Source organism: Schistocerca nitens, chromosome 1, assembly GCF_023898315.1.
Source record: "Schistocerca nitens isolate TAMUIC-IGC-003100 chromosome 1, iqSchNite1.1, whole genome shotgun sequence".
NCBI classification, from domain to species: domain Eukaryota; kingdom Metazoa; phylum Arthropoda; class Insecta; order Orthoptera; family Acrididae; genus Schistocerca; species Schistocerca nitens.
The window spans coordinates 115,558,487-115,572,570 of NC_064614.1; the positions used below are offsets into that span (position 1 = coordinate 115,558,487).

General features: G+C 40.7%; 1 protein-coding gene across 1 annotated transcript in view; it reads left to right on the forward strand.

Moving 5' to 3' along the window:
• Positions 1-14,084, forward strand: part of LOC126260968 (sialin-like) — a 133,304-nt gene that overhangs the window by 90,388 nt on the left and 28,832 nt on the right. The window contains exon 7 of the mRNA XM_049958543.1: positions 10,106-10,238. Within this exon, the coding sequence (XP_049814500.1) occupies positions 10,106-10,238 (133 nt within the window). The remainder of the gene's footprint in view (positions 1-10,105; positions 10,239-14,084) is intronic.

Consider the following 14,084-nt stretch of genomic DNA (forward strand, 5'->3'; position numbering starts at 1 on the left):
GTTCCTCACAATAAATATACCCCATGCAAAGGCTAATCGATCACAGCCCAATGAGAATGAATAGCAATCTGACTGATAAAGGAAGCAGTGCCACAGTAATGAATTTATGAAACAAAATATCACAAATCTAATACCTAACACAAGAACAAACATTGATCAATAAAACAGTACAATAGTCAACATCTAAAACAAAACACCAATAAATAAAACACCTGCAAAATACAATAGTCAAAGTTTAAAAAAATATAGAACACCTGCAAAATACAAGAGTCAGAGTTTAATAAACACCAATAAATCGAGTCCCTGCAAAACACACGAGTCAAAGTTTCTGTGACAGAAACACACGTATATGCATTGAACTAAGAACCGTATAATCACTGTTCACTGATACACTCACTAGTTCCACTGTTCCGTGGCACAATATAAGGGGAGGGGAAGGGGGTTCGTCGCCGCAGCTGTCAGTAGGGATTTTTGTCCATCTGTTGCGTGCGATCCCGCCATCTCTGCCCTCTCATGAAGTTTCTCTTGTGTCACGAGCACCTCGATTTTGTTCCATGTTTGTATTGTCAAATTCGTGCAGTATCCTCGATTGACATGCCAGGTTGATATTCCTGGGCCAGGATGACACTTCAATGGCTCTTCTTCGTGTCACCCTTAGCGACCAGAGAACATCTAACCATGAATTACTGTCGCTTGACAGTAGGCATCCGTCAGGAAATGTCGATAGGCGTCGTTGACGTCTGCAAGTTTCTTTGGACAGTACCTGTCAAAAGGCTCCACGCCCTTTGTGTTGTTACACCGCAGCCGTCTCGTCACGGTCGCGTGCGTGAGGTGCGTTGCCAGGAGATGGATTTCCGCGCGGTGGACCGCTCGCCCATCTCAGGTCATTCCCTTCAGGAAGGGGTCGCCCGGGGCGGCCGCCCATTAGCTACAGGTGCAAGGGAAAGTGTTTCCCGCGTCCTTTTGTTGTCGGCCGCGCTCCCGAAGTGGCCTGGCTGACAGCGTGTCCCGCTGGGAAACCCGCCAGTTTACAACTACCTGGCTGCTCCCGCTGTCTCTTAAGAGTTTTGCCGGTTCGCTTTCACGTTCTCATCTGCATTCACAGAAATTTTTCATCATCCTTATGTGATTACACAATGTCATACATAATATCACTTAGTATTGTCTTTCACAATTTTTAAGAACAAAGTTAGATGAATCGACAATATAAAATTAAAAGTTAAATGACTTGACAATATAAAAAAATAAAAGTGAAATGACTTTACAATGTAAAAATAAAAATTAAATGAACTGACAATACAATATTTAAATCCACATCACTAATGTGGTTCACTTGTGTTTTAATAAATCAAATGCCACTTATTAATTCACTAAAATGAATAGGGTTATGCCTTGCGCAAGTATAGGTTAGGAGAGCATGGGGTTCACATGTTATTTACACACACACATGCACACCTGTTGTCTATTCTACAAACTAACTACCCATAAACATGCATTACTCAAAATTCTACTTCTATCCACTACTAATTAATCCCACAAGCCACTTCAATGCTACTTCAACAAAGTGTTTACACCACTACAGAAATGTTCTAATTCGCCCTCTTCTTGACGCTCGCGGCATACGTCTTGTCACATGATAAATGGAGAAACCTTCCTTAAACATACACAGTAAAAAGAACAATGGTTATTTACACACAAAAACATTTATACCAGTTCGCACACCTGAAAAGAGACTCGCAATTATACATTTATCATACTCATATATTCACACATAACACAGTAACAAAATTTCATCTAAAATTACGTTATTACAAGAATTAATCACACAGATGGCTCTGAGAAGGTTAAATTATTTGCATTATACAGGTTATATTACATTTTCTTACCCATTTTGCTTCGATTTCGTTCCTTCTTTACGTTACCTTTCGCTTTCAAATCAGTTATTTCGCCTGTGGTGGTTATTCTGGATTCATTTCTCATGAATGGCAAAATTGTGGTCACCTCTATTCTGTAAAACAGTATCATCTTAACATTGAACTTACAACAGACACAAAAGATCCGAATCCTCCTGTAGTATAAATGACAAATGTTTTGCTTCATCCTTATTACCTTAAACCAAGCTTTCCTTCGTTCCCATAATCAAAATTATTTAATCATCCTCTACCTTCAAGAGGGAAATTTCCTCAGTACAAATCATATAAGCTGCAGTGCATCCCGCACCAGCGAAAACAGTAGGCTGTAATGCTCACAGCATCAGCAAAACACATAAACGTCGCTTTTCTAGGACAAGTATTAACGCAGAATAATTTTTCAGGCTTCGGCTTAACATCAATCAAGACAACAAAAAAAAAAAAAGGATCCATATTTCCGTTCCATTCTCCATTTGCTGAAAAACTGCTCGTATGACTACCACAATAATATTTCAGGGCCACGTAAATTACACAAACCACAATTCTTCTTTCACCTTGAAGGGAATCAATATACTTACGAAATCCACAGACAGCACTTTACGTACTCAGCTATAAAGAACAAAAAAAAACATATATCATCAATATTAACATATCATTGCATATTGGGAAGCCAATGGTTAAACAATCGTATTATCACATCCTGTTTTCAAGATTCCAAACTTACTCATTCCTTTCTCAGAGTTCTCCTATCTTAAAATATTCATACAGCACGCATACTATAGTAAGAGATCCTCATTTATACCGACAGATATAGAATAGTAATAGATAGATAGTAGCACTGAAAACAGAAAATCGGAAACAAGGCTACTAACAGCTGGGGACCTGGGTTTGCCAGACCCATAATACCCACAGATCGGATATTCCCCTGAGTTTTTGCAATTTCAGCAACGATCTTGCTTCTCTCAGGAGCGACTCTTTTCAATTGACACAAAAAAAAGCATTTCACTTGTTCACAAGGAAACCTTTTATCTTTACGTTTGAATCAAACTAAATCCTAATTGCACAAGGAAAGAAAACAAATTAACAACATCACTTCAATCAATCACATAAAAATATCTTTATCATTATTTTTACTAACATATTATTCAAAATTCATACGCCACAAATTTAAACTAATCAATTCATTCTCCTCTCTATAAATCCTATGTACTCATTTGCCATGTCGCTCATTTGTTCCGATTGGCGCCTTCTGGGCTGATCATTTGTCATTGCCGGTTTCGTTCATTCCCATTTGTTGGATTATGTCTGGGGTTGGCCGGCCGAATTTCGACATCATGTGGGGCTCCGCCTACAATTCTACTCCCACCGTGTTCATCGTAGTAACGATGCTGGTTGCCGTACCTGTTGCGTTCACGACCTTGTCCCCATCCTCTATCATTTCTGTTGCTCCATCTGTGTTCGCGACTGTTACCCCAGTTTCTATATGGCCTGTCTCGATTATTGTTTCGTTCGCGTCGCGACGACCAGTCACGCCGTTGATTAGTAATACGGCCACGACTGCGATCGCGCTGCTGAGCCCCGTAATAACTTTGTGCCTGATTAGGCGGGCATTCTGGTGTATTGTATTCCAACTCTTGGAGAAGCGTTTTAAACGTTTCCACGTCCTCTTTGCATCGTCCCGCAAGAATGACGTGCCGCAAGTGCATCGGCAATTTGGTGATGCATATCCTAATTAGTTCCGCAGGTCCGTATGGGTCGTATAAAAATTAATTTGCCTGCAGCATGTGGTCGAATAGGCGTGCAGGGCTGCCGAAACCAGACTGGTTCAAATTTGGCAGCATAATTATGCCATGTTTGACCCTATCTTGTGCCGCTTCCGACCAATAGGCGGACAGAAAGGCTTGTCGAAACTCCCGAGTGGAGTTGCAGTGACGCGCTGCCGACCTCATACGACTCGCCGGTTCGCCTTCCAAATAGCCACACATATACTCTATTTTATGTGAACTTGCCCAGTCGGGAGGAAGACAGAACTCAAATTGCTCGAGCCATGCTCGTGGATGTATGCCTTTTTGAGAATTACGGAATATCTCAAATTTTCTTACCGTAAGGAAATGTTTGAAATCAAATCCCCGCATTTCCTCCTGGCGAGGCCCTTGAATGTTTCTATTTGTCTCATGTCTGCCCCTTAAATTACATTCTTCCCTGTCGTCACAATCTCCCTCGTGGCCGGAGTCCCTCTCTGCACTGTTCGTACGGCTATTTTTATTGCTATTGGCGAGTTCGGAATCACACGCCATGCGGTTTTCCAGATGCGCAACGCGTTCTTGTAAATCGCCTGTTACAGCTTTGTGCTGTCTGTTTACTTCAAACTGTCCCTTCTGGAATTTAAGAAGCGAACGCACTTCTTCGGTCTCTGCGGCCGCTACCTGTGTGATATTGTTCTCGCTTTCCGTCAGCTTCATCGTGCCTACAATGTCCGCTAATGCCGCGATCTTCTCATCTATTTGTCTCTTGTCCTCCGCCCCAGTCTGTTTCAATTGTTCGACCTGCTGTTCCAACGCGTGGATCGCTAAACTGTTGTCCGCTATTGTGTTGCTAACGGCCGTGGGACAATGCGTTTCAGCCTCTTGGACCCTCGAGAATACCTGCTGACGATCTCTTTGGCATTGTTCTCTCAGCTCTTGGAAATTCCTAAGTAGCCGTTCTTCGCTTTCTTTAGATTCGGCCTCGCCACTGCGCTTGCTCTGTTCTAGGACTTGCAGACGGTCATCGATTTGTTCAAATGTACGGCCTAATTCTTTCATAATGTCACTTTTTATTTCACTTGCCAGATTGTTTATTCTTTGTGAGATATCATCGGACACTCTCTGCATCGACTTGTCAACTTTATTTGTCTGCTGGATTAATTTTTCGTCTATTTGTTCGCCTAGCTCACGGATCGATTTTTCAGATTTCTGCGTCATTTGTTCGCCTAGCTCGCGGATCGATTTTTCGGATTCTTTTTGTTCTCGGAACAATTTTTCTGATAATTCTTTTTGTTCTCGGAACGATTCTTTATTTTGTTGTAATAAGGCTTTCACGAGTTCTGCCAAATCAATTTGGTTAGTTGGAGGCACATTAATTTGTGGCTCTGATGTGAGGCCGTTCGTGCTGTTTTGCATTTCGTCTGAAGTATTCCCCATTGCATTTTCGGAACCGCCCGACGCGTTAATATTGGAAATCAAATTATCCCCTTGGTCCATGTTGCTTAAGTTGTCGGACCGCTTACTTTTAGCTTGGTTACGTGTCAGCATTAGTGCAATTCACACCCAGTACGCAACACACTAATCACAATAAATGTGTCCCCCAAAAATTACGACAGTCACACGAAAGATACCCAACCTAGTATGCACTTTTTCATACGCAAAACAAATTTTTATCTTTGTTCGAAACAGTGGAATTTACAAGCGAGAGAAAAAAAAACACACACACACATATAAAACACACAAATATAGAAAACAAAACAAGACAAACAACGCAACGCCGCTCAACAACGCCGTGAATCTTTTGAACGTCTGCTCAGAAACAATGCAAAAGTTGTTTGAGCGCTGTAGGAAAAAAAATTAAGATTATACAACGCTTGCAATCTAACGTCTCAGAGATTCCAGAGTCTAGCGGAATCACAGAACAGGGTCGCCATGTGAAAGATTGTAACTCTAATTTGCTTTGCTGAATAGCGTAAGATTGTGACTTGAATTTGGTATGCTGAAATCAGGTGCTAATTAGACCATGAAAGCGGTTTAAAACTGTGAGCTGTCTTGGGAGGTTAACCGAGCGTTTACTGGGCCACTGTTTCACGACTGGGTAACTAGTCTAGGTTTACCACATTACCAATCAGACTATCATTGATTATAATCTTTTTACAGTCATACAACAACCGGTAATATATCTATATAAAAGGAGAATTTAAATAAAAAGAAAGAAATCAGTTTATATTTGCAAATTTATTTTAAAGATTGTTCATTGAAATTTCAGCATATTATACGTGAGTTATAACTGAGCTGGTGCCTTATTTACGATTGTGAGACTGTGAGATTGGAATATTACGGGACACATAAAATATGGAGCCAAGATTTGGGAGACTGGGTACAACACTGCATTCATAAAACAACACACAAAGAACATTGAAACACATGCAACAGAAAGTTAACCACAACCAATAGATTCAAATTTTCAGTTAAAGAAATTACTCTCGTAGCACAATCCTGTCCGTCTTGTAATTACCCTTCACGTGGTCAACTTGGTTTACAGAAAGCGTATAACTCCGCAATAATTTAGATAATAAAAATAAATTAGATCAAAAAGCAGATTACAAAACAAAAACCTCGAACTGGTTACTAACGTCTTACTATTAACCTGATGGGTCAAACAGTTATATAAGCACGTGGTACTGGTCTCACAAAGTACACGCCACGTGGGTTGAACATAAAGAAAAGTTGGTATATTCAAAATCTTTTCAAGACGATACGTTATAATCACACAAGCATTTGCCTTTAAGATTGATCTTACTTAGAGTTACTGACCAACACGTGGTTCCACTTTACTCACAAAGTAATAACAAAGCAACTACCGCCAAATAATCTGAACTGGACACGAGAATCACACTCTGCTGCAATTAAAGATAACCTTAGCTATTTTAAAGCTAACCCGAAATAAAATGATTAAATTCTCAGTTAAGCTGAACTTAACAAATCCATTGTCCTATGGACTTAACAGACACGCGCTTAGCCGGAGATCTTACCACTTCAGACGCTCGCTACCGCCAGACTGCTACTGCTGGACTGCCCTGCGCTACCACTGGACTCCAACTGCCTACTACCACCGAACTACCCAGCGTGCTCCTGAGAGTCGCTCACAAAGACAAACGGAAGGCGCCAGAGGGGCAGCTTCCTATACCAACATGACAGGGGACGGACCGGACCATACTAAGAATGGAAACCTCTCTGCTTTTAGGAAGCGTAGCTACCTGTTTCAACGTTGGTCCTACTGTTCTCTAGCAGACAGCCTTGTCTGCTACCCTCAAGCATGCAGCTACAAACACATTTGATCATTCATCCTCTCACACAGAAGGGAAGGGGGATGACAGTATCTTATCATACACAGTATATAAAAGAAAGCGGATGTAGGTTCCGTATGAGACTGTGTGACATGAATTACATATAAGAATTACATATAAACTGTGCTTTAAAGTGTAGTAGTGTGAGAGATCGTTCTTGTTTACATGTAAAAGTAACATGTTCCACTACTCAGTCTCCTCCCAGATAGTCAGAAACGCCACAGTAAATTTAGAAGAGGAATTTATTCCATAAAAGACAACAAATTTGAGAAATTAAACATGAAAGGAATCCAACAGAGACCTTTCAATTGTGGCGGTGCCCCACTTTGTTGGTAAATGAAGTCGTTCGAATCAGTCTCCAACTGTGGGAAAAGAAAGTTCTCAAGCATATCGAGATATGTGCTTCCTGTAACAGTATTCTCGGCAAAGGAAAATGCACCATACACCTCTTCCCGTGAAACTGCACAAAACACATTATATTTTGGAGAGTCCCTCTCATGTTGTACAACTTCATGTGGTTGTTCCGTACCCCATATTTTCACGTTATGATGGTTCACCTTTACATTTAAATGAAATGTTGCTTCATCGCTAAACACTAAGCATGGAAGAAAAGTGTTATCCTCCATCTTGCCAAGAACAAAATTATGGAACTCTACACGTTGTTGTTTGTCACCTTCGCGAAGAGATTGCAGTAGCTGAATTTTGTATGGTTTCATATGTAAACGACGCAACACACGCCAGACGGACATGGGGGCATGTTGAGCTGTCGAACTGCACGACGAACGGATTTCTACGGACCCCTTGTGAAACTATGGCGGATACGATCGGCGTCTGTGTCAGACACTCGAGGACGGTCTACGCAAACAACCTGTTTCTCGGAATTGTTCATGCCATCGTCTAATAATCTGTGCTGTAGGAGGACCCACACCATACCTATTACGAAAGTCACGCTGAACGGTTATTATCGACCCGCGCTGTTCAAAACGTAGAAAACAAAACGCTTTCTGTTGTCCCGACATTATTTTTACTAGAAATGAAGTGGGTGCACACTGCTGCTACTTAGCGGGAACCACGTAAAACTCGAGAGTTTGCTCTTTCCAACAGTACGTTTTCACGCATATATCTCGGATAACCTAGTAGGTTCTTTTCTTTTTTTTTAATCGAATGGTTCTTTTTGATACACCTAGAATTAGAAAATATAATGCATGCGTTCAGATTCGACATACAGCAAAATAACAAAAGCGTATTTATTATGTGGCTACCTACCCGCACCGCATGCATTTTTTTTATTCATACTTCTCTACACCACTGTGTACACATTTACAAATTACTAGCTTGCCTAATCAGGATAACACTCTTCATAACAGAACTACTGATATGCTAGCGCAGTCACGGGAATAGCTGGTTATTTTAATAAATACAGCGACCAGCCACTTTGTTAACTATTTTTAGTAAAGCTAAGACGCGTTTCTGGCTTTCATCCATTTTCAATTAGCATGATACATATTTGAATCTTCAGTCAGGATATAGTTGCATCATCGACAACAGATTAGAGGCTGCAGCTGGCCTGTGAAAAATAACAGTTTTCCTAGCTACTACATTTCGCGAGTTGCATATTTATGATGTATTGCTTTTTAGCTATACTTTCTTTCTACTCTGCTAGAAGTAGTTGTTCCGATTATAGTCTTTATGGCGGGGGGAGGGGGGGGGGTGCAAAATACATCCATAAATCACGAACAGCGAAGATGCAGCAAGCTATAAATTTTTCTCGTTTCGTTATTTTTTGGGGAGGGGGCAGGGATTTCAGAGAGAAAAAGTTTCGTAAAGGCTCAAAATTATGTGTAAAATTTTTTGGTAGTCGCTAATTGCTCGCATTCTCAAACACTGTATGAATACAGTGTTGCTAATTTGCGCACCGTGACATACACGGTCTCAAGAAATAATATTATACTTACTGTGTTTAACGTTTAACTTAATTAATACAGATCGCCCCTTACTATTCAAGACGAGTAAACTAATGTTTAACTTAAGGCTTGCAGGAGCAACAAAAATTTTTGTTGCATAGCTTTTATGAGCAAGATATGACAACATTACAAATTTTTAAATTTGGTAAATAATTATGTGAAATACTGAAAATCAAATTTTTATTACTTCTCGAAGCCGTCAGAAGGCAACCCGCAACTGGAACAGGGCGACATTTAAGCCGTTAATAATAAAGATTTGTTTAGAAACAGTTTTGTATGTGTGTGCGTGCGTGTGTGTGTGTGTGTGTGTGTGTGTGTGTGTGTGTGTGTGTCTAATGGGCAATATGGTGACAACCCGAAACTCTTGCTAAAGTAAGCTCCACCGTTGCCGAACTCAAAAGGCATCTTGTGCCATTTCTAGATCGTAGATCCGGACACCTCACATCAGTTACAAGCCTTCTCCAGTTCGTTTCAACATTTTCCTTGGGAAATTTAACTGCGACGATTAACACCGATTAGGGACTTACCGAGTAACGGAAATTGGAAATTTGTGGTAAGGTGTTATGGGACCAAACAGCTGAGGCCATTGGTCCCTAAGCCTACACACTACTTAAACTAAATTACGCTATGGACAACAAACACACCCATGCCCGAGGGAGGACTGGAACCTCCGACGGGGGCAGCCGCACGGACCGTGACAAGGCGCCAGAGACCGCGCGGCTTCCCCGCGCGACTACAAGTAATGGCTGCTCCCTACGTAGTGAGCAGACAATAAGACGAATATCACTGTTCCCTCAATATTCAGTCTCAGTGCACCCATCGTTCGTCTCAAACATCTATAGGGGTCTACTCAAGCTTGATACACAAAAGTGATTGCGCTTTCGTAGTCGAGTATCGACATGGTGATTTTTTACGGACAGCCTTCAACAAATACGAACACAGTTTCCAGCGAACATTAATCAGTCTGAAGTATATAAACATCCACCGAAAACTTATAATACCAGTTCTGTTCCATTATTTTTATTTGGTGGGACGACTTGTAGGCATTCGATGTCATTTTATAGCAATGTTTGTAATATGAGAAGCGCCCACTCACGTATCTTTAACCTATTTCACTATGTGTCTATTCGTTGCAGAACGGTTTCCTGTCGGCCGCGCCCCACGTCATAAGTGCGGGCGGCAGTCTGTTCTTCGGATGGCTCACCGATTTTGTGTTCCGGAAGGGCTACATATCCAAACTTCACGGATTTCGCATTATAAACGGAATGGGTAAGTACAAGCCGATCGTTCATTGTTTTAAAAGCCAAATATATCACAAGACAAACATAGTTTTTATGTTGCATCTAAACTCCGCTAAATCGCGCGTGGCAAAACAAAATTGCTCGTATACTAATGAACTGTGTGGCAGCGATATATACTAATAAAATACTCTCGAGCTTCCAGATGCGTCAAGTGGTTTGCACACTCTGATGCCATCGTACTTTTTGTACGATGGAGAGAATATCTGAACCAGACGGACGGCTAATGGCTCCCCTTAGCGACGACTAAGGGGAGCCCATTAGCTCCATTTGCAGCCAACCTGTTTACGGAGCACTTTGACGACATCGTCCTGGACATGGCTCCTGCATAGTTGCTTTTAACGTTTCATCGACGACACGTTCATTATCTGGTGTCGTGGACTTGGAACGATGGGAGAATTTTTGGATCACGTCAAGAATATCCGTTGCAACATTAAATTCACCATGGGGGTAGAGACAGATGTACCTTGCTGTTCCTTGACGTCCTCATCCGCCATGAAGCAAATGGATATCAAAACCACAGTGTTTACCGGAAACCCACCCACAACGGACCGATAGCTGTACGCTATCAGCTATCACCATCCGTCGCAGAATCGTTCTCTTCTGAGGACCTTAGTGCATCAAACGGAAGCCGTCTCGGACGCTGAAAACCTGCAGAAGGTACTGAACTACTTACGGAAAGTATTAAAGCGAAACGGGCACAACTATTGCCAGATTTCTCAAGCCATCTTTCCGACAACAGGTGAGCAGGAGGACCCCGAGAAGGACTCGAAGAAGCTTGCATTTTTGCCATTCTGTAGCTCAGTAACAGGAAAAATATCTGGCTCCTAAAGAGGCATAAATTCGATTCGGTCATCAGGATTCCAGCAAAAATTCGACAAGTCATGAGGCCTGCCGTAGACGAAGTAGATCTCGGAACGCCAGGAGTATATAAAATACCGTGTGGGTGTGGACAGTTTTTTGTTAGACTGTGTGTACTACTGAACAGCGCTGTGTAGAACACGAGAGATGCTTTCGTCTTCGTCACCCTTACAAGAGGAGGCCGAAGTTTAAGAAATTAGTCATGGAGAATCAATACGCAAAGAAGCGAGGTACAGAAGTACTAAGATACAGCAATGAGCATTAGCTCAGTAGGCAGTACAGTTGAAGAGGAGTGGAGATCTCTAAAAAGGCAATCACAGAAGTTAGAAAGAAAAACGTATTTACAAATAAAGTAACTACGAAGAAACCATGGGTAACAGAAGAAATACTTCAGTTGATCGATGAAAGAGGGAGGTACAAAAATGTTCAGAGAAATTCAGGGATACAGAAATATAAGTCATTGAGGAATGAAATAAATAGAAAGTGCAGGGAAGCTAAGACGAAATGGCTGCATGAAAAATGTGGAGAAATCGAAAAAGACATGATTGTCGGAAGGACAGACTCAGCATACAGGAAAGTCAAAACAACCTTCGGTGACATTAAAAGCAAGGGCGGTAACATTATGAGTGCAACGGGAATTACACTGCTAAATGCAGAGGAGACTGCAGATAGGTGGAAATAGTACACTGAAGGCCCCTGCGAGGGGGAAGATTTTTCGTAGACGAAAAAACAGGAGTCGATTTGGAAGAGATCAGTGATCCAGTATTACAAACAGAATTTAAGAGAGCTTTGCAGGACTTAATATCAAATAAGGCAGAAGGGATAGATAATATTCCATCATAATTTCTAAAATCATTGAGGAAAGTGGCAACAAATGACTTTTCACATTGGTGTGTAGAACGTAGTGTCTGACGACATATCATCTGACTTTCGAAAAAATATCATTCACACAATTCCGAATACTGCGAGAGGTGACAAGTGCGACAATTATCGCACAATCAGCTTAACAGCTCATGCATCCAAGTTGCTGACAAGGATAATATAAAGAAGAATAGAATAGAAAAGAAAATTGAGGATGTGTTAGATGACGATCAGATTGGCTTTAGGAAAGTTAAAGGAACCAGAGAGGCAATTCAGACGTTGCGGTTGATAATGGAAGCATAACTAAAGAAGAATCGGGACACGTTCATAGGATCTGTCGACCTGAAAAAGGCGTTCAACAATGTAAAATGGTGCAAGATGTTCGAATTTCTGAGATAAGTAGGGGTAAGCTATAGAGAGAGACGGGTAAAACGAGCCAAGAGGAAATAATAACCAAGTGCTCGGATTAAAAAGGGTGCAAGTCAGGAATGTAGTCTTTCGCCTCTACTGTTACATCGAAGAAGCAAGGATGAAAATAAAAAAAAAAAAGATTCAGGAGTAGAATTAATATTCAAGGTGAGAGTATATCATTGATTTGATCCGCTGATGGCATTGCTATCCTGAGTGAAAGTGAAGAAGAAGTACATGCTCTTCTGAATGGAATGAACAGCCTGAGTACAGAATATGGACTGAGAGTAAATGGAAGAAAGACGAAAGTAATAAGAAGTAGCAGAAATGAGAACAGCAAGAAACTTAACATCAGGATTGAAAATCACGAAATAGATGAAATTACGGAATTCTACTGCCTAGACAGCAAAATAACCAATGGCGAACGAAGCAAGGAGGATATCGGAACCAGAGTAGCACTGGCAGTAATGGCTTTCCCGGCCAAGATAAGTCTACTAGTATCAAACTAGGCCTTAATTTGAGGAAGAAATTTCTGAGAACGTACGTTTGGAGCACAGCATTGTATGGTAGTGAAACATGGACTGTGGGAAAGCCGGAGCAGAAGAGAATCGAAGCATTTGAGTTGTGGTGCTACAGACGAATTTTGAAAATTAGGTGGACTGATGAGGTGAGGGATGAGAAAGTTCTGCGCAGAGTCGAAGAGGAAAGGAATATGTGGAAAACACTACATCTACATCTATATTTATACTCCGCAAGCCACCCAACGGTGTGTGGCGGAGGGCACTTTACGTGCCACTGTCATTACCTCCCTTTTCTGTTCCAGTCACGTATGGTTCGCGGGAAGAACGACTAGATTAGAATAGATTAGATTAGATTAATACTAGTTCCATGGATCATGAATACGATATTTCGTAATGATGTGGAACGAGTCGAATTTTCCAATACATGACATAATTAGGTTAATTTAACAACATACTTAAGTTAATATAACAACTTTTTATTTTTTGTGTTTTTTTGTTTTTTTTATTTTTTTATTTTTTAATATTTTTGTTTTGTTTTTTTTTTCTTTTTTTCTTAATTTATATCTAAAAATTCCTCTGTGGACTAGAAGGAGTCGTCATTCAGAAATTCTTTTAATTTATTCTTAAATACTTGTTGGTTATCTGTCAGACTTTTGATACTATTTGGTAAGTGACCAAAGACTTTAGTGCCAGTATAATTCACCCCTTTCTGTGCCAAAGTTAGATTTAATCTTGAATAGTGAAGATCATCCTTTCTCCTAGTATTGTAGTTATGCACACTGCTATTACTTTTGAATTGGGTTTGGTTGTTAATAACAAATTTCATAAGGGAGTATATATACTGAGAAGCTACTGTGAATATCCCTAGATCCTTAAATAAATGTCTGCAGGATGATCTTGGGTGGACTCCAGCTATTACTCTGATTACACGCTTTTGTGCAATAAATACTTTATTCCTCAGTGATGAATTACCCCTAAATATGATGCCATATGAAAGCAATGAGTGAAAATAGGCGTAGTAAGCTAATTTAGTAAGATGTTTATCACCAAAATTTGCAATGACCCTTATTGCATAAGTAGCTGAACTCAAACGTTTCAGCAGATCATCAATGTGTTTCTTCCAATTTAATCTCTCATCAGTGGACACACCTACAAATTTGGAATAT